Source organism: Nannospalax galili, unplaced genomic scaffold, assembly GCF_000622305.1.
Source record: "Nannospalax galili isolate Female #2095 unplaced genomic scaffold, S.galili_v1.0 scaffold31, whole genome shotgun sequence".
Taxonomy (NCBI): domain Eukaryota; kingdom Metazoa; phylum Chordata; class Mammalia; order Rodentia; family Spalacidae; genus Nannospalax; species Nannospalax galili.
Genome location: NW_008332149.1, coordinates 7,163,982 through 7,191,926, shown reverse-complemented (window position 1 = coordinate 7,191,926; position 27,945 = coordinate 7,163,982). Strand labels below are relative to the sequence as shown.

The window sequence follows — 27,945 nt, the reverse complement described above, 5'->3', positions numbered from 1 at the left end:
CCACAGAGCCCTTCCTCTCTCATCCCTAAAGTTGCTTTTTCTTTTCCTTGAATTTTGCTTTATTAATACCTCTGCCTCCCGGGCCTTGTTTGTCTATATGTTTATGATAACCAAGGTTCAGGGTGCTCACGGTCAGCCCTATCTTTCTTGTCCTGGCATTTCCTGAAAGGAGTCCAAAGGATAAGGTGTGTTTATAAAAGGCCATGTCTTACAAAAGGCCACAGCCAACCCAGTGGGCATGACTGGAAGTCCCAGGGTAGCACAGTAAGTGGCAATGTCATCTGGACAGGGAGCAAAGCAGGGATGGGGCAGCTTGGGCTTCCAGAGGACAGGCTCAAAAAGGAGAGGTGACTGTAGAGGATCAAGCCCAAGATCCCAGGATGGTGCTGCCTATTTCTCTATACCTTGAGAGGCCTCAGACCCTGGGTCTCCATCTTTTGGGAGCGCCCTGCCCTGTGCAGCCCAGTCTTCTGGGCTTCTGGTCACATGCCCTGCTGGGTATGCTCTAGGACTCCCTCCTGCTAGCCTCACCCCTGTGTCTGTGATGTCAATGGGTATCTGTTTTCATCTGTGTAGATGCTGCTCTACTGGACCATCAGCCTTCTGCTGGCCACGGTCAAAGGTAAGGATGCTATCATCATCCCTTTAGAGAAAAAGGGCTGGATATCATGGGTGTCAAGATGAATAAGTGGCATCTCTGCAGAGTTTATAGGCACTTGATATTGAGAGCTGTGTGATGGGTACTGGGCTGGCTGGGAGCTTTCTACACTGTTTCATTGAAGATGAATGAGTCATGAACTTTCCTGATGATATGGCGCATTTAATAAACCTGCCATTTGCAGGGCCCCACCTAGGACTCTCTGAATCTCTGAGGGAAAAGCCTGGGAGCGTGATATGCCAGATACACACCTTTACCCCCACCCAAGTGGCTCTTAGCACCACAGAAGTCTAGGGAACAGAGGTTACAAAGATGAAGACCAGCCTGTCTGGGGTCCATCCTGAAGAATCTTGTTCCTTCCCAGAACCTTATACATATCCTGTCTGTGGCTCTTCCTCCCCCAGGGGGTGAGATCTGCTATGGACATCTTGGCTGCTTTTCCAATGAGAAGCCTTGGGCAGGGACACTTCAGCGGCCTTTGACAATGTTCCCCTGGTCCCCCGAGGACATTGGTACCCGCTTTCTTCTGTACACAAATGAAAATCCAAACAACTACCAAGTAAGAGTGGGTGTGGGTGTGGGATGACTGAATTGGATGGTAAGTTAGTTTGGGCTCCACAGTAGAGCCACCCTATTGCTGATTAGGGCATAATTGACACTTTGGAAATGTCCCCATAAGAGACCTAGAATCAAACTGGGCATGGTGATGCATACCTTTAATCCCAGTATTTGGGAGGCAGAGGCAAGCAGATGGAGATCTCTGTGAGATCAAGACCAATCTGGTCTGTAGAGCAAGTTCCAGGCTAGCTGAGGCTACAGGGAGACCCTGTCTCAAAAAAAAAAAAAATAAGGGAGATGAGAGAGAGAGAGAGAGAGAGAGAGAGAGAGAGAGAGAGAGAGAGAGAGAGAGAGAGAGAGAGAGAGAGAGAGAGAGAGAGAGAGAGAGAGAGAGAGACTGAGACTTAGAGTCATCTCTAGGAAGCAAAGCTCTGAGTGTCTGAGAAACACACAGCTAGAAGTCCAGAAATGCACACACTCCCATACACAGGTGTGAAGGTCTTCAGGGCCACCCCAGCATCAGCACCATGTCTCCTGAGAGAAAGAAAGCAACAGGTGAGATTTATGGAGACTCCCAGGTGCACCCAGTTGAGACCTATCCCTTTCTCACCTAGGGATGGAGTGGGTGAGGGATATAAACCCTTCCTGAGAATCTAGAAGAGGCAGAGAAGAGGGGACAGTCAATCACAAAGGATTTGAAAAGATGAGGTCCCTGGACCTCATGGACCAGATGCCTGTTTCATGGAAAGAAGCAGGACAGGCCTGTTCTGAGTGATCAGAAGTGACCAGGAGACAATTCAGTGATGACTCTATGAGGTGTCCAAGCTGCTCCATCTTTGGTCCCTGACAGTGCAGACAGTCAGGTGTCTGCCTCTAGGTGCCTGGGGTTTCCCACTGTGGGACTTTATGTTACAGATTCCCCACTTGGTTCTTCCAGCCTGGAAGCTGTAAAGACACAGAAGCTGTCTTTAGTGTTTGCTCCTTCTACTGTTTGTCCTGGAGCCTGGCAGAAGAGTCCTGAGCAGGCCCCTGGGAGTCTGTTCTACAGTCTCCAGGCCTTCTAGAGCTGGAGCTCAGGCCTATGCCTTTGGGCCAAGCTTTCCCCCATTTTCCCTATGCTGGAAAGCCTTTTGGCTACCTGAGGAAGCCTAAGGGCCCTTCTCAGAAGGATATTTCTAAATGCATAAAATGAAATATAATGGATTACAAAGGAAATCAGATTGAAACACAGTCACCAGAACATTTAAAAATAGAAAATACGGGACCAAGTATTAAGTATGCTGCTTTACCATTTCAATCCAATATCTAAAGCAAAATCTAATAATTGCTGTAATTAAGGAGCAAGGAGAGTAAATGATGCTCTGAGATATTCACAGCTACCATGTGGCCTGAAAATGTCTGTGACTTCAATGGAGAAATCAAGTCATGGGTGTTACCAATCCCACTGTGGTTTGTTGCCTAGTCTTATGGTTAACAAAAAGACTAGACTTTGGTTTGAGGTTCATGAAAACAGAAAGGCAGTGAACTCGCACTTTCTGAATTCCAGCCACACTCTGTTTCTGGAATTCCTCATAGGACCCAGTTTCAGGGTAGCTGGGCCTGGGATCCCAGGCTCCTTTGGACTGACTATCGCAGGCCCACAGATGGGAAAGACCAACAGTCAGGTTCATCTTGTCTAATTAAACCAGGTGATCACTGCCATTGACCCAGTCACCATTGAGGGCTCCAACTTCCAAATGGACCGCAAGACACGCTTCATCATCCATGGTTTCACAGACAAAGGAGAAGGGGACTGGCTGACAGACATGTGCAAGGTAGTGGCCCATCCTCCTCACCTGGTCACTTCCTGGGGAAACCGTACCCAATCTAAATACCCTTGATGTCCCCGAGATCAGGAAATGAAATACTCAAGGGAGAGACAGATCCCTCCTAAAAACCACTAAGAAAAGCCTGTGTCTCAGGGGTAGCCATTGCCAAGTTCCCCCTATCCACAGTTTGCTAGCCAGCAAGTCTCAGGGGTGGGGATTGCACATACTACCTGATACATTATCTCTGATCTATGTGTGACATAAAAAAGAAACAAAACAACAACAAAAAACCCCACTTACATGTGCTAGTGCCCCTGAGGACAGAATTAAGGACAGTACAGGGTAGGAATTTGCTTGCTTCTGATCCTGTGACCCTTTTGACCTAGCTATGAGACCCGAGACCAGGCACTCAATCACCTCAGTTTCCATATCTGTTTAAGTAGGATGAACACACTCCGTTCACACAGCTTCACCAAGGGCTGTGGCATGGAGGAGGGAGACTGAAACTGTGATATCAACCAGGCACCTGATGGGTGAACACTTTGTCTCCAAGGTGTGCAACTGGGCCTGTTGATGAAATTCTCAATCTCTCTCTGTCTCTGTCTCTATCTCTGTCTCTGTCTCCACCCCCCACCCCCAGGATATGTTTCAAGTGGAGAAGGTGAACTGTATTTGTGTGGATTGGAGGCAAGGGTCCCGGACCACATATACCCAAGCCACCTACAACACTCGGGTCGTGGGCGCAGAAATTGCCTTCTTAATACAAGTGCTGTCGGTAAAGCCCTGCCCGAGTCAAGACAGGGGTGGCATTAGAGAGGGGGGAGGAAGCACCACCTTGCATACAGAGGTGCTGGGGTTCCAAGTCAAGTATCCAAGGTCTTCAGACCCCTCCTGGGGTGAAGCAGCACCGTGTCCTAGCTATGGGGCGTGGGAGCCTCAGTTTCCCCTTTCGAAAGCTGACTAACAAACTGTTTTGGGAAATGAGAGCAAGCCAGACTGTCTAGAAGTTCTCTCTGTGGAAGTCGGGTCTTGGCCTTCATCCTTGACAACATGGGATGGGTGTGGGGTGGGGACTTGCTCTTGGCTCGGTTCCTTTTGGAGAGGCTAAGTCTCTCTCCAGCAGCCGGCCCTTACTACTCGGGCGGAGGGCAGCGCCAGCAGGAGGACAGCAGGTGGCGGCAGCGTCCCCACCAGCGAGGCGGCCTGCAGTTAGCGCGGCAGCCGCTGGCCAGCACTGTTGCCGAGCGCTCCAGCTTGGAACCCTCCAGCCGCCCTGCAGCAAGCAATCCCGCCCCGGCGCAGTTCTAGGTGGCGTTCCCCCAGGCCTCCAGCTGGGTCCAAACCCCATCCCCTGGCAAGGGCCAGCATCTCCTCCTGGACCCTCGAGTTCTCATGCAATCCTTGGAGACCTAATGCTCCCTCTCTCGGCAGACTGAGCTGGAGTACAGCCCCGAGGACGTGCACCTCATCGGCCACAGCCTGGGAGCGCACGTAGCCGGGGAGGCGGGCAGGAGGCTGGAGGGCCACCTGGGCAGGATCACAGGTAGGGTTGTGCAGGTCAGCCTGGGGTTCCCAGATGTCCCCGGGGTATGGGTTGGGGAAGCCTAGACCAGACCAGAGCACGTGTCCTCTACTGGCTCTGCTGGTTTTAGATGATACCCATGATACCCTAACTTTAAAAAAAAAAAGTGTCCTTGTATCTTAATGCGTATTAGAAAATCACTGATTGTAGATAAAAATGCGCTTGTAAAATAAGAAAAATGTAAGTAACACATGAATCCTGACTTCAGAGATATTTCTGCTGGAATGTGGCAAAGTAAAAAAAAAAAAAAAAAAGCAAAAGGATTTTTTTTTAATGCATCATTTCCGCAAATATTTCTTGAATGTTTTTGCTCTGGCAGGCACAGGCAAAAAGAGACCTGCCACTTAGGAAGTGCTCAGTGATTGAATGAATGAATGAAGAGTGGATGGATGAATAATGATTAGGTAGAGTAGATGCATACAAGATGAAAGGAAAACAGCTATTTATTTTGTGCTGTCACACCGGTAAGTAAGTTTGGCCCCTTGCTCCTGGCACTAGATTGAATGTCAGTGGTTCATAATTGTGTAGAAGTTTTCAGTTTGTAAGGGACTTTCTGTCACATCTTCTTGTGAGACTTTCACAACCCTGTAGGAGAGGTTATTCCCCCTTTCTAGATGAAGGTGGACACCTGACATTGCACAGAGTCAGGACAAGAACATATAGGTCACCCCATACTTGCTTCTCTTTGAAGATGAAACAGGCACAGTCTGCTTTCAGGAAACCCGTGGACCAGTCCAGGATGCAGAAAATTAAGTAGACAAATAAAATTCAAAGCAAAATTAATAAGCACAAAATAGGGAAGCTAGACTGGTCTGTGAAGGGAAAGACTGAATGTTCTATGAGGCTGTTTTTGAGCTGGGGTTTGGGGAAGGAAGATTAGATACATGGAGAATGTGAGGAAGGGCACAGAAGGCTGGGGAACAGCATAAGAAAAGACACAAAGTCATAGATGTATGGGTCTCAGGGACTCAGGGGGAGGAGGCAGATGGGTGAGGCCAGGGAGCTTGGGATCTCTGAGAGCAATGATCAAGTGCTATTGTGTGAGAAAAAATAGGAAAAGGGAAATGAGAGGTGAGTGTTCTACCCAGATCCTCCATGGAGCAGGCACTGGGGATGACTGAGTGTTCTTCAGGCAGCACCCCTGTTCCTGGCTCTTCTGCCCTAGCTTCTTTCCCAAACAGACCAGGAGGCGCAGGCCCATTTCTCAGAGTCCTAACTGCTGGGGTATGAGGCTCTTTGCCCAGAACTCCTTATGCTCTGTTTGTGGTTCGAGACTTGGAGCCTATTCTTCCTTAGTGTGCATTTGGCCCACCGCCTTCCTACCTTTCAGGGCTGGATCCTGCAGAGCCGTATTTCCAGGGCCTGCCTGAGGAAGTTCGGCTGGACCCATCAGATGCCATGTTTGTAGATGTGATTCACACAGATACTGCCCCCTTCTTCCCCTCCTTAGGTGAGTTCCTCAGCCCCACCTCTTTGATGACCTGTGACTTATGACATGGGGTCCAGGTGGCCCCCACCCCATCACTCACACAGCTGCAGAGAGGCTAGTGAAAATGGCTAACTATAGGTTAGATCCCTACCAGTCAAACTGGGTGTCAGCCACAAACATTGAGTACAGTGCCAATGATATCAGCCTGTGGCCCCAGAATGGACCAGTCTAGGGAAGCTGTCACTCGATCTTCAAGCTCAGCATCCTGCCCTAGATTCAAAGTCACAGACATGCTATTTTCACTTGATCTGACTGAAAAGTAAGAACTTAATTTTTGATTTTTAAAAAAATTGGCCAGGGCTGGAGAGATGGCATAGCGGTTAAGAGCACTGACTGCTCTTGCAGAGGACCTGGATTCGATTCCCAGCACCCACGTGGTGGCTATGAACCATCCTTAACTCCAGTTCCCGGGGAATCCGAAGCCCTCTTCTGACCTCCGCAGCATTGCACAACACGGGTGCACTCACATACGTGCAGGCAATACACTTATACACATCAAATAAACATTTTTTAAAAATTGGCCAAAGTTTTGTTCTTCTAAAATCTGTATTTTTTTTTTGGTACTTTACATTGCACAACTCGAACCCTTAAGCCCCTTGGGCTGATCATTTTGCTCATAACAATGTAACCTACAAAGTGAATATTGTCAACATTTCACAGCTCAGGAACTGAGGCTCATTGAGATTAAATAATTCAGAAAGATTATGAAGGTTATAAGTAGAACCAAGGTTTGATCACAAATCTGTGCACCTCAAAAACTAAAGTTCCTGGACATTATTCAAACACTCAAGAAAGAGCAAAATAATGCTATGTGGTCTCACTATAGTAATATAGTCTAGCGGTCTGAGGATGTATCTTGGCTGTAGAGAATTTGTGTAGTACACTCAGGCCCTAAGTTCTATAGCCAGCAACACAAATTTGTTTAAAATATTTTACTTATTATTTTTATTTTATGTGTATGAGTATATTACCTGCATGTAGGTAAGTGCACTTGTGTCAGACGAGGGCTTCAGATCCCCTGGAACCAGAGTTACAGATGGTTGTTAGCTATTATGCAGATGCTGGGAATGGAACCAGGGCCCTCTGCTAGAGCAGTCAGTGCTCTTAACTACTGGGCCATCTCTCGGTCGCTAGCACCACAAATTTTTAAAATGCAATGCAGAGAGCTGGAAACATGGCTCATTGGTTAAGACCACATAGTACTCTTGCAGAGGACCTGAGTTTGGTTTCCAGCATTTCTGTTTGGTGGTTCCAGAGTGATTTGATGCCTCTGGCCTCTACGAGCACTCACATGCACTTAACACACACAGATATTCACACATACACATATTTAAAAATAAAATACAAAGCCAGGCATAGTGGCACACTTGTTTAATGCCAGCACATGGAGGCAGAAACAGGTAGATCTTTATGAGATTGAAGAGAGAGAGAGAGAGAGAGAGAGAGAGAGAGAGAGAGAGAGATCACAAAATTTAAAAATGCATACTATAATACAAATTGTACTGGATGTGTGCTTAATGGTATCAGATGTATCAGTATTGTCCAGGGCCTCCCAAAGATGGACAGATAGGTACCTATAGATGTGTGCACACTTACCCAGACAACACATTCCTCCCATCTCACTTCTGTGTTGCTCCTTCCTCCTTGTCACACCAAGTGCCCATCTCTGAGAACTTTCTATAGAGTTGAGGGTTCTATGTCTGTGCTAATGTAAGAAGGCTTGTGAATTGAACATCCCACTGAGGCCAAGATGTGACTTTGGAATCAGAAATGTTTCTGCTCACTTCTGCTTCAAATGTTTCAGGTTTTGGGATGAGTCAAAAGGTGGGCCATCTGGACTTCTTTCCAAATGGAGGAAGAGAAATGCCCGGATGTCAGAAAAACATACTTTCAACCATTGTTGACATAGATGGAATATGGGAAGGTATGTATATGGAAGAAGTCAGGCAGCACCGGCTGTGCTGGGGGTAAAAGCAGCACGCGTCAGGCTTGCCACCATAGCAACTTATTTGCCACCATTCACGTTGAGCTTGTTCTGAGCTAGGCATTTTTATAACAATGCACTGAGATACTTCCTCCAATTTGCCCTACCTCACCCATGCAGACACTGGGCATCTGAAAAGTTAAATACTTTGTCCAAGGTTGTACGATAGTTAAGCCTAGTTTCTTACTGTAGGCCCTGAGCTCATGCCTTGGTTGCCAGGGTGCCAGGGTAGGGGCTAGACAGACTAAGTGGTAAACACTCACCTCTGGCTTCAACGCTGCGTCCTATTTTTAGCTCCTGAAAGAATTGCAAAGCATGAGCAAGGATTCAGAGGTGCTGTCTTTCTTGCTGTTGGCTGTGTCGGGTCCTGGGGACTGAGCTGATTAGAAGGGGACTTGGAGTGTACGAATGACAGGGAGGTCGGGGGACTGTGGTGGCTCCTTGAGACCTGTGTGTCTTTCTGTTCATCTAGAGAGCAGGACTTGTACCCCTAACATTAGATGGCATCCGGTACTATCAACACTGTCTCTTGTTCTAACCTTTGATTGTTCCCTTTGTCCCTCCCCTCGTCACTGTCCTCTCTGAACGAAGAGTCTTTGGGTCAGTAATCATTGTATTTGTCTTTACTTTTCTGAACAGGGAGCTCCCTGTGGCTGAGATCTTAGAGACACCCCTAATACCCCAGTACCTGGCCCCGGCCCAAAGCAAGCACCAAGTACACTCTCTTGAGTGGCTTCTTTGGGCCTTTTAATGTCCTGTGGGCTTAATGTCAGCAAGTTGGATGAATAAAACTATGGCCAGCATCTAATGACAAATAAACAGAGCCTTTGCCCTCTCAGCCCCTCACCAGGTAACTCCCAGGAGGATGTGACCGATCTGCTCACCCTGAAGGAGCCAGAGTTGCGATAATAGCTATTCCCTCCAGAAGTGACAAGCAGGGCACACACAATAGCAGAAAGCCCAAGTTTAATTAAAGAGGCAATTTAGAGTGAACCAGCCTATGAGCGCAGAAGTACGTTTCTATTGTGTGCAGTGCCAGTCATCCAGGCGCTGGGCACTGGGAACAATTAAACCCCCTTTCTTCTCTATTAGGGGGTACTCGGGCAGCAATTTTGGATGAAAGAAACAATTAAGTTTAAAGCAGGTTCTGTTGTCTGCTAAGGAGTACTGGTGTGGTCATTCAGAACCGCCTGGCTTAGCTGGAGGACCCTGGGCCATGAGCACAAGGCAGGGCTGGGAGCTGAGAGAGCAAAGCTACCTGGACCACAAAGGAAACCATTCCTTTCTTGATGAGTGACTTCCAAGAATGGTCCCTGGTCTGTCCTGGGTCCCTATAGACCCCTCCAGGGGAAGTTTTATGTCAAGTAGCTGGAGAAATGAAAGGTGATTTTCAAAATATGTCAAAGATGGCAAATGAAATGCAGCGGAAGGCTGGTCAGAAGCACCCGGTGCTCAGCATAGCAGAGAGGGAGGCTTGCTTGGCCCAAGAAAGGTCAGCCCACAGGAAAGGCCTGTCCAGTGCAGCCTAGGGTCTTCCCACATGGCAGAATGCACAGCACAGCAGTGTCTGATGGGACGACACAGGGATTGCATTTTAAAATGGAAAGCACTACGGTCACTGAATGGGTGAAAAGATTTTCACATAAAAAATTTTTGTCATGAAAAATCAGGAGACCAAGCAATTTGGGCCTTTAACATGTATCAACTAGCTAGGCAGGATCCCTTTAAAATCTATTAGCTCTCTCTCTCTCTCTCTCTCTCTCTCTCCCTCTCTCCCTCTCTCTCTCATCTTTCCTCCCTCCATCACTCCATCTCTCTGTCTTTCTCTGTGTGTCTCTCTTCTATGAGAGACAGTGACAGAGAGACAGAGACAGAGACACGGAGGTCCCTTAGTATCACAGGTATTCCAGGACCCCCACAGATTGAAACTCGTGACTGCGCAAGTCCTTTACATAAATAGTGTATGTAGTTCTTGCATATAACCTACCGTGCTGGTTAGCTTCAGACATCAACTTTACGTCACACATAAAAACACCTGGGGAGAGGAACCTCCATTGGATTGGCCTATGCCCATGTCTGTGAAGCATTTTCTTAGTTACTGATTGACATAGGAATGCCTAGCCCACTGTAGGTGGTACCATCCCTGGATCTATGGCCCTGGGCCACATAAGAGGGGTAGCTGAGCAGACCATGGGGAAGCAAGCCAGTATGCAGCGCTCCTCCATGATCTCTGCTTCAGTTCCTGCCTTGAGTTCCTGCCTCAGTTTCCCTTGATGATGAACTGTGATTGGGACATGTATGATGAACTGTGATTCAGACATGTAAGCCAAATAAACCCTTTCCTCACCAAGCTGGTTTCGGTCAGCATTTTATTATAGTAACAGAGAGCAAACTAATGTGCTTACACAATCCTCCTGCGTATTTAAATCATCTCTAGATTATGTATAATACCCGATACAATGTCAACACTGTACACAGCTGTTGTGCAATGTTGTTCAGAGAATAAGGACAAGGAAAGGTCAACACATGCTTGGTACAGCCACAGCCATCACAGTCCTAACTGTGTGGTCCATTCAGGGGAGCTGAATCCAAGGGTACAGAGCTCATAAGTAAGGAGGGATAACTCTCTCTCTTTCTCTCTCTCTCTCTCTCTCTCTCTCTCTCTCTCTCTGACTATATGTATGTGTGTGTCTCTGAAAAGAAATATATGTGTATATGAATGTGTATTCTACTTTTAAAAGCTGTTGCTTTGTCTTTAAAAGATTTTTTTAAATCTTGGGGCTGGAGAGATGGCTCAAGAGAGTTCCATTCCCAGCACCCACATGGCAGCTAACAACTGTCCAAAACTCCAGTTCGAGGGGATCTGACACTCTCTTCTGGCCTCTGTGGGCATTGTATAGCACAGGTGCACTTACGTACATGTAGGTAAAACATTCATATGCATAAAAATAAAAAGATTTTAAAATTCTGTTATAGTCTGTCTTTCTATGTGTATACAGGTTTTGTTTGTGTCTCTCTCTGCCCTCCCTGTCTCTTCAGCTCTAGCTTTGTGTCTCTCTCTGCCCTTCCATTCTACTCCATCCTCCAGTCTTCTCATATACGTTACATATATGTTACATGCCCTCAACAAGCCTGCTTGCCGGGACTGGTCGCTCCCCAACCGGTGCCTGACCCCGAGCACGCCTCCTCAGCACATGCCCTAGAGGCTTCAGAAGTGAGAGGCATGGATGCCGCTTCTTGCCCACTCTGAGTGGTTGGCATGCCAAAGGGGAAAACCCTTCTCTAACTCCTGCTGCCTTTGCTGTATCAGGAACGAGCAACTTTATAGCCTGCAACCACCTCCGGAGCCACAAGTATTACTCCAGCAGCATCCTCAACCCCAACGGCTTCCTGGGCTACCCCTGTGCCTCCTATGAGGAGTTTGAGCAGGTGGGTCATACCAGGGCTCTGAAGGGGGCAGTGGCTCTCCTCACGTTGCTGAGCCCTGTGGCATAGACTAGATAAAAAAGATGCATGTGACTCTACACACATGAGCAGGGAATTGCTGAGTTTTCCAAAGTCACCTTCCTCCAGGAGCAGAGCTGGCTGTGCTTGAACTCCCTGGGGCCCCCAGCTTTTCATTTATGGCGATCCCCAGTCTACATGGAGGTTGAAAGAGGAGCACATAAATGCCAGTTACACCCATCACTTACGCATGCCAATTTCTAACGTTTCATACATGTGCATATATCTGTACTGTGTACCTTAATGTGAAAGTGAATTAAACATATTAGGACACCTTATTCTGTAATCATCTCCAAAGAACAAGTCCTCTTAGAAAACAACATTCAAGAAATTCACCTTTGATATACTAATATTTTTCATGTATAGACCATAGGCAAACCTTCCAGTTATCTAAATAATGTTCTCTATAACTGCTTTGGCCTGTCTGCTGTCCCTCCTTCCCTCCCTCCCTCCTTCCTTCTCTCCTTCCTTCCCTCCCTCCCTCCTTCCTTCCTTCCTTCTTCATTTCTCTCTTCCTTTTGTCTTGCTTTCCTCCCTCCCTCCTCTCTTTCCCTTTCTTTCCTCTCCCCCCTTTCCTCCTTCCCTCCCTCTGTCTTTCCTTCCATCTCCCTTCCTCTCCTTCCCTCCTTCCCCCTCCTCTCCTTCCCCCCTCCCTCCCTCCTTCCCTCCCTCCCTCCATCTTTCCATCCCTTTCCTCTGCATTACATTTATTGCCTTACTTCTTCCATCCCCTTTAACCGAGATCAGCTCTGCCTTTTTTCTTAGTCTTCCGGGACATGGACAGTTATGAGATCAGGTATTTGGTAGAAGGTCCACGCTCTGAAATAATTTTGTGTGTGGGGGGGATTTTTTTAGTGTTTGATATTGAGTCCTTCTTGTGCATCACACCAAGAACATTTATTTAATGGTATTTGAGTACTTAGTTAGGGTCATGTCTTCTAGGTTTCTCTATTATAAAAGTACAAGTTCTCCTAAATAATCTATTAGGTGATATTGTTGTCCGGACATTTCCAAAGTAAACCTCTGGTGAAAGGTTTGAGTTCCTGCTGGTGCTCCTCACCTAGATCACTTATGGCACTAGGATTGCAAAACTCTGATTTTTTAAAATGTTTTATCGAGGAAGAACACATATTTAAATATGCTTTGTTTCAAAACTAACTTTGACTTTGACATCCTGAGGTATAACAAGATCAGAGTGACCTCATATCTGATCCCCATGGCCTGTGATTATCTAGTGAGTAGCCTTGACTGCACTGGTCACTGCTATAGACTAGGCCATACTGCGGCCTCAGCACCTGTCTGACACTTCCCAAACATCACACCATGTATTTTAGATGAGGTACGAGGTCAAAACAGAAGCAGAGATGCTGTGTCAGAAAGCACTTGCCCAGTTGAAGGTTCGATTAGTGAGCAGCCATTTAGGGAGCAGCAGATGGGAATCAATCAGTCTGGTGATGTCACTCACACTGAAGTAAAAGTGAACATGGATCTTCCTTTCCTCTTTTCTGTAAAATAACTTCTTGTCTTTCCCATTTACTTCTTCCTAGTGACACTGTCTTGTGTTCCCTTTTCATGTTGCGTCTTATTGTGTTTCTTCCTATATGATTTGTCTCACGGCTGTACTCCAAGTCTTCAAGGGCCTTTCTTGAGTAGTCTTCAGTTCTATGCAAAGCTCTGAGGATGAATGCATGAGCCCACTGGTACAGGAGTGCATAGATGAATAAATACACGCATGCTTGGGTTAGTGGAGGGGAGGATGGATGAATAAAACAGTGGGTGGGCAATTGAGAGGACAATTGAGAGATGGATAGAAATAGACAGGTGGTAGAAGATAGACTGATTGATCGATTGATAGATATATAGATGGATGGATGGATAGATAGGGATAGATAGACAACAACGCACAAAAAATAAATAGAGAGATGATAGATAGATGATAGATGATAGAAGATAGATAGATAGATAGATAGATAGATAGATAGATAGATAGATGATAGAGATAGATAGATAGATAGATAGATGATAGAAGATAGATAGATAGCTGATAGCAGACAGATAGATAGATAGATGATGATAGATAGATAAATAGATAGATAGATATAGATAGATAGATAGATAGAACTGAGAGGGAGAGTCAGGAAAAGGGATATTACTAACATATTATCTCTTTCCACTAGAATGGTTGTTTCCCTTGTCCAGCTGAAGGATGTCCCAAAATGGGGCACTATGCTGACCAATTTAAGGGGAAAACCAATGCGGTGGGACAGACTTTCTTTCTGAACACAGGAGATAGTGGTAACTTTACTCGTAAGTTTACATTTTATTTAAAATTTTCTGAAAACAATTTTTAAAGATGCGTGACCTTTGTTAGTGAAGATCTTCAGTAGCAATGAACAAAAACGCATCTACTTCCAGCTTAAGCTGTGATGTGAGGGGAATGCACCGGCATTTGCTTTGGGTCTCTCATTGACTCTTTAGCCAATAATCCTCATGAGAGGCTTAAGAAAGAAAAGTCAGTGTCTGAGTCACATGTCCACCTACCCATGACAGAGAGAAGGCATCTGTGACTGTGGGAAGAAGGCAACTGAGGCAGAGTGGTTATGTCAGAAAATCACCACAGTGACAGCTAGTACACACACACATGCATACATATGCACCGTGCATACATGCACACACGCTATGCATACATGCACACACATACATGCACACATACACACATGCATACACACACTATGTGTGCATGTACATGCACTCATACACACGATGCATACATGCACCCATACACGCATACATGTAGATACAGTAATACACTATATACATGCATGTACATACATACACATATGCATACACACTATGCATACATGTACATATACTCATGCACACACATACACATTATTATCATGGTTTTTATTTTGCTCAGTTTCTAATTTAAAAATACAAAATAGTAAAAACTTAAAGACTAATTTGCCATTAGTAGTATCAGAGAGTAGCTGGAAATAAGCCTTATTTCGATGGGATATTTAAATTGAAAAATTACATGGTATTTTACAAAGCACTTCACACACAATACTTCATGTAACCATCTATTGTCATAAAACAGAATAACTTGGTAGTACCTATAAAGTCTTAACATACACATTCTTTTGACCCAGTCACTCTGCTTCTCAGAACAGTCTATAGAAATGTGTTCAAAGATGCTCGCTCATAGCATTGTTTATTAATATTTTATTTTGATTATTTTATTTATGTATTTATTATGTATATGTGTGTATTTATGTATTTATTAATGCATATGTGTGTCCGTTTTAATACCAAAAGATTGAGGAGAAAAATCTAAATGTTGATCAATTGGAAAGGAATTAAATACGATGAATAACCCCTAAAAAAGGACACAGCTCTATAAATACAAAGGCAGGTTAGGTGGAAAGGCAAAGAACAAAATAACACATAAGCACGCCTTAGCCAGTTCAGGCAGTTACAACAGTATTTTTTAAACTAGAAGCTGGCCAGGGTCTGGGAGCTTTATAAACACTTATGTATTTCTCATGTTCCTGGAGGCCAGAAATATTAGGTCAGCACACCAGCATGGCCAGATTCTGGTGCATACTGCCATCTCCCCATAGCATCCTCAGGGTACAGAAAGCGTTGAAAGAGCCTTTGGGAATCCCTTTTATAATTTCATCTATAATGGTTCTGCCCACATGATCTACTTACCTCCCAAAGGCCCATCTACTAATTCTATCACATTGACAGGATTTCATCATGCGAACTGGCATGGGGGAGGGGGCACACACATAAGCCCATCACCTCATGTGTTAGTCAAGGATGTGTGTAGTAAAGTGCTGCCCCTTGTTCATCAGGGAACATACTACGCTGTGCTTAGCTGTAGTGTTTCCTGTCTTCTGAGTCTCCTCACCCTAACCCAGAGTCTGAACTCATGGGCCAATTCCATAGAAGGAAACCACTAGTCACATCCCCTTTACCTCTTGCCCACAGAGGATTCAGAACTTAGAAAATTAAAGCTTCTAGTTGGATCTTTTTTTTTCTCAACAAGAGAAGTTCATTGAACTGATGTACTTCTTGGGACAGGTTGGAGATATGAGGTGTCAGTCACATTGTCTGGAGCAAAGGAGCAGCAGGGGCACATTTGGGTTGCTCTGTATGGAAGTAATGGGAACTCAAAACAGTATGAGATTTTCAGGTAAGTTCCGTGGTAAATGAAATCGCCAAGCTTTCCATAATAGATGACTCATAAAGGTTCCCTACTTTGTAAAGTTAGGTATCTACTTTATAGAACCACTGAATCCTGGTCTGTCAGGCTGGCAGGAAATCTCCACACCTAATTCAATCACCTCATTTTATATGGGAGAAGAGTGAGACCCAATTAGAGGGAACTCATTGTTTAAATAGGTTATGTACTTATTCCCTCTGGAATGCCAATTCCAGGAGTTAAGGGTGTGTGTGTGTGTGTGTGTGTGTGTGTGTGTGTGTGTGTGTGTGTGTGTGTGTGTGTGTGTGTGTGTGTGTGTGTGTGTAGTACTGGGAGTTGAACCCTAGGGCTTTCTGCATATTAGCACATGAGGCAAATACTTTACCACTGAGCTGCATCTCCAGCCCTCTTTTTAATCATTCTTGTTTTGGGGGTTGTTTTGTTTGTTTTGTTTTGAGACAGGGTCTCACTAAGTCACTTAGGCTGGCCTAGAACTCATTCTATAGCTCAGGCAGGGCTTGATCTTACAATTCTCCTGCCTCAGCTTCCTAAATAGCTAGAATTACCGGCTTGTACCAAGAGGCCTGGCTTGGTCTTTGTTCCATCTGTATGACAACTCTCTCCACATGTTCCCCTCCACACACACAAAGCCTGGGGTCAGAAGCTTATTGCTGTTATGATCTCAGACCCTGGCTTATGAGTGATGTAAGAAGAACTTGGTAGATACATGTTGAGTGAATATATAACTTATATACTGAAAATATATATGTGGTGAAAATTAGACTATTTTTGCACCAACTTTTATGGCTCAACATGTGAGTTTATTTGACAACTTCTGCTGCTACATTTGTGATGTTTACAAGTTGTGTTTGCTGAGCTACATGCATTTTAAAGCAAAAGACACTGCATCAATTTGTCCTGTAGCACTCAGAGTTACCAGGCACCCCCAAATATTTCACTTCTTTCTACAGACAAACTAAAACAATGAGACACTGAAGGCGGGCCATTTTAAGAATTCTATTCTGTATAGGTGCATTTGAAGCCCCTGGATATATTTGGAGTCTTTTTAGGTATTTGCAGAAAGCCAGCCACAGCCAGTATTTGGAGAAACAATAATTTCTATAATCTTGTGTATCCATGCATCCAGCTGATGAGTATTTATGTCTTTATCTCTTCAGTGGATCTCTCAAACCAGATGCAAGCCATGTGCATGGCATTGATGTGGACCTCAATGTTGGAGAAATCCAGAAAGTTAAGTTCCTTTGGAACAACAGTCAGATAAATCTCTTCCAGCCTGAACTGGGGGCTTCACAAATCACAGTGAAAAGAGGTGAAGACGGGACAGAGTATGTATCTTTCATCCCATCTAATCTGATTGTACATATTTATGTACCCATCTCTCAATCCATCCATCCATCCACCCATCCATCCATCCATCCACCCACCCATCCATCCATCCATCCATCCACCCATCCACCCATCCATCCATCCATCCATCCATCCATCCATCCATCCATCCATCCTTCTTGCCAGTCACTCTATATCCATCCATCTGGACTGAAGAGATGGTTCAGCTACTAAGAGCACTGACTGCTCTTGCAGAGGACCCAAGCTCGATTCCCAGCACCCACATGGTGGCTTCGAACCGTCCCTAACTCCAGTTCCAGGGGAATCCAAAGCCCTCTTCTGACCTCCGCAGCATTGCATGACACAGGTACACTCACATGCAGGCAATACACTCATACACATAAAATTTAAAAAAATAATGCACCCATCCTGCCGATCACTATACACCGTACATCCATCCTGCTGACGACTCACCTGTCCACCCACCTATTCCGCTGCCCTTTTCTGTACCTTTCCACCCACCCACCTGTCCACCCGGTTTCCCCATCCTTTGGAATGCCATCCAGTCGCTTTTCATCTTCCCATTCATCTATCAACTAACCCAACTGCTCATTCACCTTTCCACCTATCCATCTGATTGACTTTGAAAAATCAAGGCTGGAACTCAAGGCAGAAATTTGAAGGCAGACCTACTTGCTAGTTTACACAGCATTACCCTCCAACCAAGGAAGCACTTCATAGCCAAGGAAATACGGTAGGAAGCACAGAGAATGATGCTGGCTAGCTGGCTCATAGGCTGGCTTACATTCGGCTGGTTTTCTGGTATAGTCCGGGACTACCTACCTAGGGATGATAGCCCCCACAGTGGGCTGGACCCTCCTACATCAATTATCAAGACAATCCCCCACACACATGCCTACAGGCCAATCTGATCAATGAGAGTCCTTAATTAGGACTTTCCTCTGAGATGACTCCAGTCTGTGTCGAGTTGACAGTTAAATTTAGCTAGACCACCAACTAATTTTAAAATACAGAAAGGAAAAAGAAAGAACACCTCAAAAGAGAATACTCAGAAAATAATGAGATACTGAAACCTGAAGAAAATGTAGACGTGTTAGGGACAGTCCCCTCGGGACCAGTGGCTGATCGAAGCAGGAAACTCTGAGTTACAAGCTTTGGTTTGATATGGCTGATCCACTTTCAGCATTCTAAGGGCCCCTAAGATGAAGAGCGAGTTCCTGGGCAGGTCTTCTTAGCTGGAATCACTTGGGCCGTGCCTGGTATCCCAGAGCCTTTCAATCTGAGAAAGCAAATCCCAGAGTTCTCTAAATGCTGCTGATCCATCAAAGTCATGTGTCCACTGACAAACAATCCTGCCGCTTTCTCTCCACAGGTATCAGTTCTGCAGCAAGGACACGGTGGGTGAAGCTGTCTTACAGACTCTTTACCCTTGTTAAAGGTGTGGTCGGGCTCTTACCTTTTTATGAAAATAAATTTTTAATGCATTTGGTCTGAAGTTGAGGTGTAGCCTGACGTTCTTCATGTGCAAGGGTCACATTTTGGAAATGATTGCAGGATCTACAGGCAAGTTCACCACAGAAAATACCTGGAACTTCACACACACACACACACACACACACACACACACACACACACACACACCTCTGTCACACTTCTCTCTTTCGGGCACTTTATGTGGCCTGTGAACATGAATTTGGTTTCTTTACACAATGAAGTTCTGTCCTGTTGGAAAGGACATGTTACCTCCATATGTTGATTATCTACTTTTTAACCTCCTATGAATAGGAGCTAGATACCACCTAAGAACCAACCTCAACACCACTGTGAGTTGGGTTAAAATCCACCTGTGAGGCATGGTGGCACACACCTTCAATCCCAGCACCTGGGAGGCAGAGGCCAGCCTGGTCTACATGTGGAGTTCCAGGCCAGCTGAGACTACAGAATGACCTGCCTCAAAAACCAAACCACAAACAAAATCTACCTATGACATGAAAGGAAGGAGACATTAAAAAACAAGTTAATACCTGTATGGGGCATGACGTGTGAATGAGATAGAACAGTATTTCCACAAACAGTGAAGGCCTCTGCCCACCTGTCTTCAAGGTTCTCAGTTTTTCTTCCCAGAGATAACTTGGGTTTTTTTTTTCCAGAAATATTCTCCATATGCATATGTTCTATCTGCTCACCTCCCACTTTTTTGTTTAAACACAGATGGAAGAATACTATACATTCTGCTTTGCAGTTTGTTTTTCCATTCACAATAAACTGGGTATTATCTGATAGCACATGAAAGGCTTTCATTCATTGGGAAGCTTTGTAAATTCTATGATAGATAAACATGGCATGTATGGTGGGACCTGCTGATGAATAGGATAGATGCTTTCCAGAACTTTCCTATTACAACTGCCTCTACAATTAATATCTTTTTATTAATTTATTTCTTACTAGGAGTTTTTCTCAGGATGGGTACAGGGTAAACCTGGTGGACTAGAGTGGGATAGTCACTGTTCAATTCGTGGACTCCAGAAATGGCCTCATTTAGTAACTCCCATGAATTTAGTCCTGACGGTAGGGGCTGGTACTTGAAAGGGACCGCAGGTGGGTCTCCAGTTCGTGGAGTGGAGGTACATGAGCCCAGTGTCTCCAAGTCTTCAGCTCGTTCCCATTTTCTCATTCCTTTTCATGGTATTTTATAACTCCTTTTCCTTGAAATCTACCTAACACTTAAGCTCTTAGCCTGGTACAATGAAATAGGCCTTTATCTGAGACTTATTGAGACTTACTTTGAGGTAAGACCACAAAGTATGGTCCTGGGTACACATTAGAATCACGGTGGGGTTTTACAAGAAAGTGATATCAAGGGTGTACCCTAGATGCATCGCCACTTCTGGGCAAGAGTACCCATGTTCTTAAAGCTCCCAGGAAGCATGGAGAGGCAACTGGGTACACAGGCTTTAACATATAAGATAGAATGCAGGAAATCCTGTGGGTGGGCTATGAGGAAGTGCAGATAGGAGAGTTCTAAATGTATTGATTAAAATGTATAAAAAAAGGAGTTGGATGGGACTATCATAAAAATACATTGCATAAAATTCTCAAAGTTATCTTTATTAATTTTATCTTTATTTTTATGTTTTAATAGTGTGTGTGTGTGTGTGTGTGTGTGTGTGTGTGTGTGTATGAATGCAGGTGACTTCAGAGTCCAGAGGCCTTGGATTCAATGGAGCTGGAGTTATAGGTGGTTGTGAGCCACCCTATGTGGGTGCTGGGAACCAAATCCAGGTCCTCAGCAAGAGCAGTGAGTGCTCTTAACTGCTGAGTCGCTCCTCAGCCCCTGCGGATTACAATGGTGTGAATAAAGTTCTGAAATTGGCCCGAGGTGTCTTTGAATCACAGCTTCCTCTCGTTTTGCTGATTCTACTTCTTTTGGCCACTTAACTCCTCTGACCTCAGCACTCAGGAATGACAGTAGCTCTGCCACACAGGGTGACTGTTGGAATAAGACAAGCACGAAAATCACATTCCACCGTGGTTGGCACAGAACATACAGTCAATCCATAAAGCCAGAAGGGCTGGTTAGTATGAGTTATTCTTTTTTTTTAGAGTTATTCTTTTTAAAATATATTTATTTATTTTTTGTGTATGAATGTATTGCCTGTATGTAAGTGCACCCATTTTGAGCAATGCCTGAGAAGGTCAGAGGACATTGGATTCCTCTGGAACTGGAGTTACGAAGGGTTGTTAGCTGCTATGTGGGTGCTAGGAATCAAACCCAGTCCTCTGTAAGAGCAGTCAATGCTCTTAACCACCGAGCCATCTCTCTAGCCCTATGAGTTATTCTTTAAGTGTAACAGAGACAACAGAGATGAAGAGGTAAGCAAGCTATGGCCTTAGGGAAGGTATTAGAAGTAGGTACAACCAAGGACACTAGGGTAGTATTCAGATCACATAAATAAAAGAATGTTATAATGGAAAAATGGACAAAGACCATAAGCGGACAGTCCATACAGAGGCTGCCGTAGTCTGTGTTGCTATAAATAAATGCCTGATGCTGGGTAATGTACAAGGAAAAGAAGCTAATTTGTCTTACAACTCTGATATCTGGAAAGTCCAGATAGTATAATATTGGTATCTGGCAAAGACTGGGTCACAATATGAACAAGCAGATATATGTAGAAACAGAGAGAGTCAGAAAGTCAAACTGGCATTGTAATAATCCATCCTCATGGGAATTAACCCAGTTCCATGAGACCTGACCCACACCCACAAGAAGCCATCCGTCCCTTCCAACAGTGGAGTCCCTTTTGCCTAAACTCCTCCCAAAAGCCCACCTTTTAAAGATCCACCTCTCTCAACATCCATCCAGGGAACCAGCGTTCCATTCTGTGAACCTTTAGAAGATGAGTCACATCAGAGGAAAACTCAGGTACAAATGTTTGAGATTTAACCTCACTTGAGTAATCAGGATACAAGTGGAACCAAAAGGATAACCCCGTTGTCAAATTATGTGAAACTTAACATTACTAAAGGGCTAGAACAAACTGGGACCATATGCATCAACTTAGGTAGAGTTCCAAATGTCCTAGGGAGGGGATAACAAGTGTTGAGAAGACGCCATCAGGACACAGCCATTTTATACAGTTCATTCATAAAATATTAGTACTCACCACACAAGCTATTCAAAATACCAAAACAGCCTAGCAGGCCACTTAGAACTCTTAAGTGACCAGCAATATCATATCTATATTTCATTATAAAAGAAGCTGAAATAAATGTGATTAAAAGGTTTTCTCTTTTTTTTCCAATTGTAGGTAGTTATAGTGGTAGTTATCTGTATGTATTGTTTTTTTTCAGTTTAAATTTTCTTAACCAAATCTAAAAGAAAGGAGAAAAGTGGAGATGGGCTGATATTATGGAGACCAGGAGGGTTGCAGGAGCCCAATAGATGAAGTTAACAGTATTTGCAGTTCATCCAACTGTGACAGGTGAGAGGTGACTGAGTGGCCTTCAGTGGCTGACTCCCCCAAGAGGGGACCTGAGTCTCTATTGGATCCAGATCTTGATTTATCAGCCACCATTGCTGGGGTACACAGCAAGAGTTTCTTTCTCCCTCTCCTCCCCCCGCCCCCCATGCCTGCCACAGTGAGGCCTCCATCCTCACCTTCTGACAATCTTGCCCCTTGCCCCGGTGTCACACTGTCAGCTCTGTACCCAATGGCCAACCTGAGCAGCACCCTGCTGGACCAGCCAAGACCACGGTTGCATAGAAAGCTTTATTCTACAGCAGTAACCTGCCCAGGTACAAGCCACATAATTCCATGAAGATTTTACTGAATCAAGATGTTAACAGCAACAAAGATGCTATAAAAAGTCATCCGCCGAGAATCAGGCATCTTCTTTGCATTGCCTCAGCCTCCATAGGGTGGAAAAACGAATACTTTACAAAGCTATTTCATAAAATGTTATGTTAAATGAATAACAAATAACTTTCTCTTTTACTAGCTTTTAATGCTAATAGTGCCATTTATTCCTGACCTTCAGAAATATGAGATATTTTAAATGACAACATAAAAAGAGTTCTTGTTTGAAAACCCAAGCTACTTTAGACTGCATATTATTACTTCTAAGTATAGTGTATGCCTGCATCCCTCATTTCAGCATCCCATTTCTATCTGGCTGGTGTGTATTTCATCTGACATTTATTGTTCTCTTGCATACGTGTCAAATTCCTTAATGACGACTCTGACAAAGCCGTAGTGCTCGGTATATATAAATTACATTTGCTACCATATAATCAGTGTTATCTATTAGAATGCTATTTGTGACAAATCAAGTTCAAAATAAAAATTGAATTGATTTTTCTGTTATTTTAATATTGTGCCGCACGCAGCACGCCTTTGATTGAACCTTAAACACTTTAATGCTCTATTTTTGTTTGTGGCAGATCAGAAATGGAGTTTGTACTATTCACAAAGCTAAAACAATTTGCTCTGTCTCAAAAAGACCAAAAAAAAAAAAAAAAAAAAAAAAAAAAAAAAAAAAAGCGTCTTTATTTTCAAGCCAAGGGAATACATTTGCTAAAGCTATCGTTACAGGATACACGACTGAACGCGGCCGAAAGCCACGCACACACATTTAATTTCTGTGCCTCCATTTTCATCTAAATTAGATTTTAACTTTAATGCACGGTATGAAAAGCCTCTCCCGGGCCTTTGTTTCTGCCTTTTCTCTCAAGCCATCGCAGGCTTTCTCCTGGCTAATACAAGCTCCACGTTGGTTTTTTCCTTCCATCTTTTGGCAGTGTTTAGGCTGCATTCTCAGGGCTCTGGCTGCAGGCGGTTATGTTTCTGGAATCCTCTCATGGGATGTCTCTCAAGAGGGTGTTTGCTTGACCCACACAGTAACCAAATAAATCATAGAGTCTGGCTAGCACTATGCTTTTGGCTTAATTTGTGGCTTAGAGCAGAGGCTGGAAAATTGGGGTCCATGGCCACCTGTGGTTTGGGCCCTCCCTTTAGTTAAGAGTAAACATTCATAGTTTAAAATTCAAAACACAAATGACATTTCATGATACATGAAAATTGTGTGAGCTTAAAATTTCTTATTTGTCAATAAAGTTTTATTGCAACACAGAAGCCACTCATTTCTTACACATTGTTCCTAGCTGCTCTCCTGTTAAGATGGCAGAATTGAGTAGTTGGGAAAGAGCATACTTCTCCTGAAGCCTAAAATATGTACTTGTCTGGCCCTTTAGAGAAAAAGTTCTCAATTTCTGGTTTAGGAATGCCTAGTGATTTATGTCCTGCTAAGGGGGATGGGCACCCAAATGAACAACTGCCTTGATCAGATTGGCCTGTGGGCCCATCTGTGACACATTTTCTTAATTGCTAATTTTGTAGGTGGGCCCAATCCATTGTGGGTGGGACCACCCCTGAGCAAGTGGTCCAGGATTGTATAAAAATGCAGCCTGAGCGTGCGGTAGAAGTAATCGGCATTCCTCCACTGTCTCAGCTTCAGCTCCTGCCTCCAGGTGCCTGCCTTGGCACCCCTCAAAGATGGAGTATAATCTGCTGTCTACAATAAACCCTTTCCTCCCCAAGTTAGTTTTGATCAATGCTTAGTCACAGCAGCGCTTAGTCACAGATCACAGCTTAGTCAAGGACAGTGAACACTTCCGCAGTGTGCATCCTAGGCCCCACATGAGTGCATATCTGGCATATTTTCAGACATAATTAACTCAAGAGGCCTGTGGGAAGGAAAAGACCAAGACCCAACTGTTTCAAGTTTTATGGTGAGAGAGGGGACTGAGGAGCAGGCCCTGTGAGCAGGGCAGGAGGTGAGGGAGTCCAGCCTTTAGCCTTTCCTGAACATTTTTGCTTCTGGCTATGTTGTTCCTTCTAGTGCTTTTAGTGGTGATCAAACATGAATGCTTGTCCTCATGAACCTAGCACCTGCAAACTATGAAATATCACACATGTACATTAGTTCACTGAATCTTCCAAAGCAACCTCACAAGGAAGGTAGAATGATCATTTTACCGAGGCTCAAAGCAGTTGTTTACTGTCAGAGAGCATTCATCGATTATGTGGCACCACTGACTCTAAGCCACCTGTGTCCACCATAATCCTAGGGCTACTTCTGTTCCATTGACTACACTTGTGTGTTCTTCCTGTTAGCCCCTCACCTGTCATCTTCCTGAGCTGATTCCAATTCTTTTTAAATTAAAAAAAAAATTCATTATGTATAGAGTGTTCTGCCTGCATATATGTAAGTATGCTACATATATACAATACCCATGAAGGCCAGAAGAGGGCATGCAATCCTGGAATTGGAGTTACAGGCAGTTACGTGCTGCCACATGGTGCTGGAACTGAACACAAGTCCTCTGGAAGAGCGGCCAGTGCTCTTAACCACGAAGCCATCTCTCCAGCCCTAAATACACAATTCTTTAGAAGTTGTTCATATCACATTGACAAAGGCCAAGGAGGAGATACCCAGGCCTCAGCATGGCATGAGGGCTAGGCATTTAGACCTGACCTCTTGGCTGTATCACTGTGTGTGTGACCTGGACCATTTTGTTTTGTTTTGTCTTGCCTAGTTTGTAGACCTGTTCTCAACTTAACATGATCTAGAATCATCTAGGGGACAAATGTCTGGGCATGTCTGTGGAGTTTCTAGATTGGGTTAACTGAAGTGGGAAGATTCACCCGAACCGTGTTCTAGTTTTATTCTGTTGCTATGATAAAACACTTTAACCAAAAGCAACTTGGGAAGGAAAGGGTTTATTTGGCTCACACGTCCAGGTCATAATCTATCATTGAAGGAAGTCTTGGCAGAAACTCAAAAGGGAACTGAATGAAGCCCAAACCACAGAGGAGCGCTGCTTACTGGATCACTCGCTGGCTCATGCTCAGCCAGCTTCCTCACACAATCCAGGTCCTGCCTAAGAGATAGTGCTGCCTACAATGAGCTTAGTCTTCCCACATCAATCATGACAATTCTTTACAGACAAGGCCACAGGTGAATCTGATCTGGTAAATCCCTCAATTGAGACTCCCTCAGATGACTCTAGGCTATGTCAAGTTGACAGCTAAAGCTAACTAGGACAAGGTGGGTGGCCTGGACTGAACAAAAAGGAGAGAGCTAGCTGAGTACTAGCATTCATCTCCCTCTACTTGCTGAGTATGGATACCATGAGACCAGCTGCTTTGTGATCCTACCATCATGTCTTTTTCACCATGATGGACTGTATCCCCTTGAACTGTAAACCAAAACAAAACTTTTCTTCCTTTACAGTCCTTCTTGTTAGGTATTTGGTAACAGGAACAGTATTAATAATATAACATGGTTATGAATTGAACCCAGGACCTTGCCCATGTTAGGCAAGCATTCTACCACTGAGCTGTAGTCCAGCCCCATACCTGCCTAGTCTCTATTTTAATTTTTTTTGTTTTATTTATGTGTATGAGGGTTTTGCCTGCATATACATAAATACATCTATGTCATGTAATGTCTACAGAGCTCAGGAGAGGGCATCAGATCCCCTAGAACTAGAATTACAGTTGTTAGGCTGCCCTGTGAGTGTTGGGAACCAAACAGGTTCTCTGCAAGAGCAGTCAGTGCTCTTAACCAATGAGTCATCTCTCCAACCCTCTGCCTAGTCATTAATCTCATATCAATGCTACAAGGCTCTTTTTTGCTATTTTTATTTCACAAATTATGAATGTGAGGCTGAGTGGTTAACAAAAGTATTCGGAATCAATCAGAAAAAAAAAAAAAAAACAAAAAAACAAAAAAAAAACGAAGCTGAGATGCAAACTCTGGGAATCTGCCTCCTAACATACAGCCTTACCTGAAAAAAGTCAAAACCATGGTTAAGACCCTCTTTACACGTAGCCAGTCACGACTGTGGGACCTGTGACAGAGACAGGGGACCCTGGTGGCCCTCCCAACACCAGCCTCAAGGGAAGCTATGAATTTCTGTACAGAAAGTAAAGGTGACCCCTAAAAAGAGCAGCTCAATTGCTACAGAAGCCAAACTATCCCGAAAAAAAGACCCAGTTAGCCCAGGGAATTTTTTTTTCCTTATCAGGTAATGGAATTGTTTTTACTAGCAAGAATGAGCTCATTACAGATGCAGCCTGTGCTAATAACAATAATTTGCTGAGCGGTAAAAATCACCTCTGTACACCTCCCCCAGCCGCCAGAAGATGCTTTGGAAATTATAGGCTAGGGAGAAGGAGAAAGGATAAAGATTAAGGAATGGAATTGCAATGCAGAACTGCTGAACAAAAGGAATCAGAGCTTTGCACCTTGAACTTGCTGATCTTCATCATGACTTGTAGAAGAATTAGAGACTGTTAAAGAGTTGAATTACCTCTATTTGGTTTCATTACCTCTCTCACTGGGTACTTTTGGGGGGGGGTGTTGGGGTTTTAGAGCTCAAGCTATTTTTTAAAAAGTGAAAAATGAAATTAAATATTGAAGCAGAATATGATTGGGGGAGGTGAATTTAATAAACATGCTAGTCTTGTTGCTTCCTTGATTTCATTGCAATCACCCTGCTAGTCCGAAACACCTGTGTGTAAATTGTGGTTTGGGAGAAGGGGTCAAGCAGACATACCTCCCATGTCATTCATCTCTGACCCTGATGGAGAAGCAGCAGTCTGAACCAGATGTGTTAGATCCCCCTGGAGCTGGAGTTACAGGCTATTGTGAGTCACCCAAGGTTGCTGTTGGAAACTGAACCCTCTGCAAGAGTAGCATGTGCTCTTAACTGTTGGGCCACGCTCCATTCCCAAAGTATATCACATTTTAAACCTTTTTTTGTTTGGTATTTTTGTTGTTGGTTGGTTTGAGATAGGGTCTCCTTGTAGCCCTAGATGGCCTAGAACTTGCTTTGTAGACCAGGCTGACCTCCATCTCACAGAGATCCATCTGTCTCTGGCTTCTGAGAGCTAGACTGGGATTAAAGATGTATGCCAACACACTGGGCTAAAACTTAATTTTTTTTGTATGTATGTGTGTTGAGGTCAAAGAACAACTTGTAGGTTCTGGGGATCAAACTGAGGTTGTTAAGGCTTGGCGGCAGGGACGTTTACCCACTGAGTCATCTCGCTGGCCCTAAAACATCTTTTGGCCAATTCTTCACCTCCAATCTCTCTGACTCTGTCTCTCTGAGAGATGGAGTTTCACATATTCCAGGCTGGACTCGAACTCACTTTGTAGCTGAGGATGACCTTGAACTTCTGATCCTCCTGCTCGGATTGCCAGGGACTGAATAC

General features: G+C 44.3%; 1 protein-coding gene across 1 annotated transcript; it reads left to right on the top strand.

Annotated features, from left to right (window-relative positions):
* Nucleotides 1-549: 549 nt before the first annotated feature.
* On the top strand, nucleotides 550-18,654 carry Pnliprp2 (pancreatic lipase related protein 2). The gene is made up of 12 exons (XM_008827337.3): nucleotides 550-622; nucleotides 1,063-1,217; nucleotides 2,905-3,030; nucleotides 3,665-3,799; nucleotides 4,456-4,567; nucleotides 5,937-6,056; nucleotides 7,900-8,019; nucleotides 11,390-11,508; nucleotides 13,761-13,890; nucleotides 15,673-15,784; nucleotides 16,972-17,139; nucleotides 18,534-18,654. The coding sequence occupies exons 1-12, from the start codon at nucleotides 577-579 to the stop codon at nucleotides 18,595-18,597; spliced, it is 1,407 nt and encodes a 468-aa protein (XP_008825559.1). The 5' UTR covers nucleotides 550-576; the 3' UTR covers nucleotides 18,598-18,654.
* The last annotated feature ends 9,291 nt before the right edge of the window (nucleotides 18,655-27,945 follow it).

What these genes read in the sequence shown, in the direction of transcription:
- Pnliprp2 (XM_008827337.3), top strand. Translation starts at nt 577, where the DNA reads ATGCTGCTCTACTGGACCATCAGCCTTCTGCTGGCCACGGTCAAAG. An exon ending in CCTATGAGGAGTTTGAGCAG is followed by an intron (nt 11,509 to 13,760) that starts GTGGGTCATACC and finishes TCTTTCCACTAG; the next exon opens with AATGGTTGTTTCCCTTGTCC. An exon ending in AAACAGTATGAGATTTTCAG is followed by an intron (nt 15,785 to 16,971) that starts GTAAGTTCCGTG and finishes TTATCTCTTCAG; the next exon opens with TGGATCTCTCAAACCAGATG.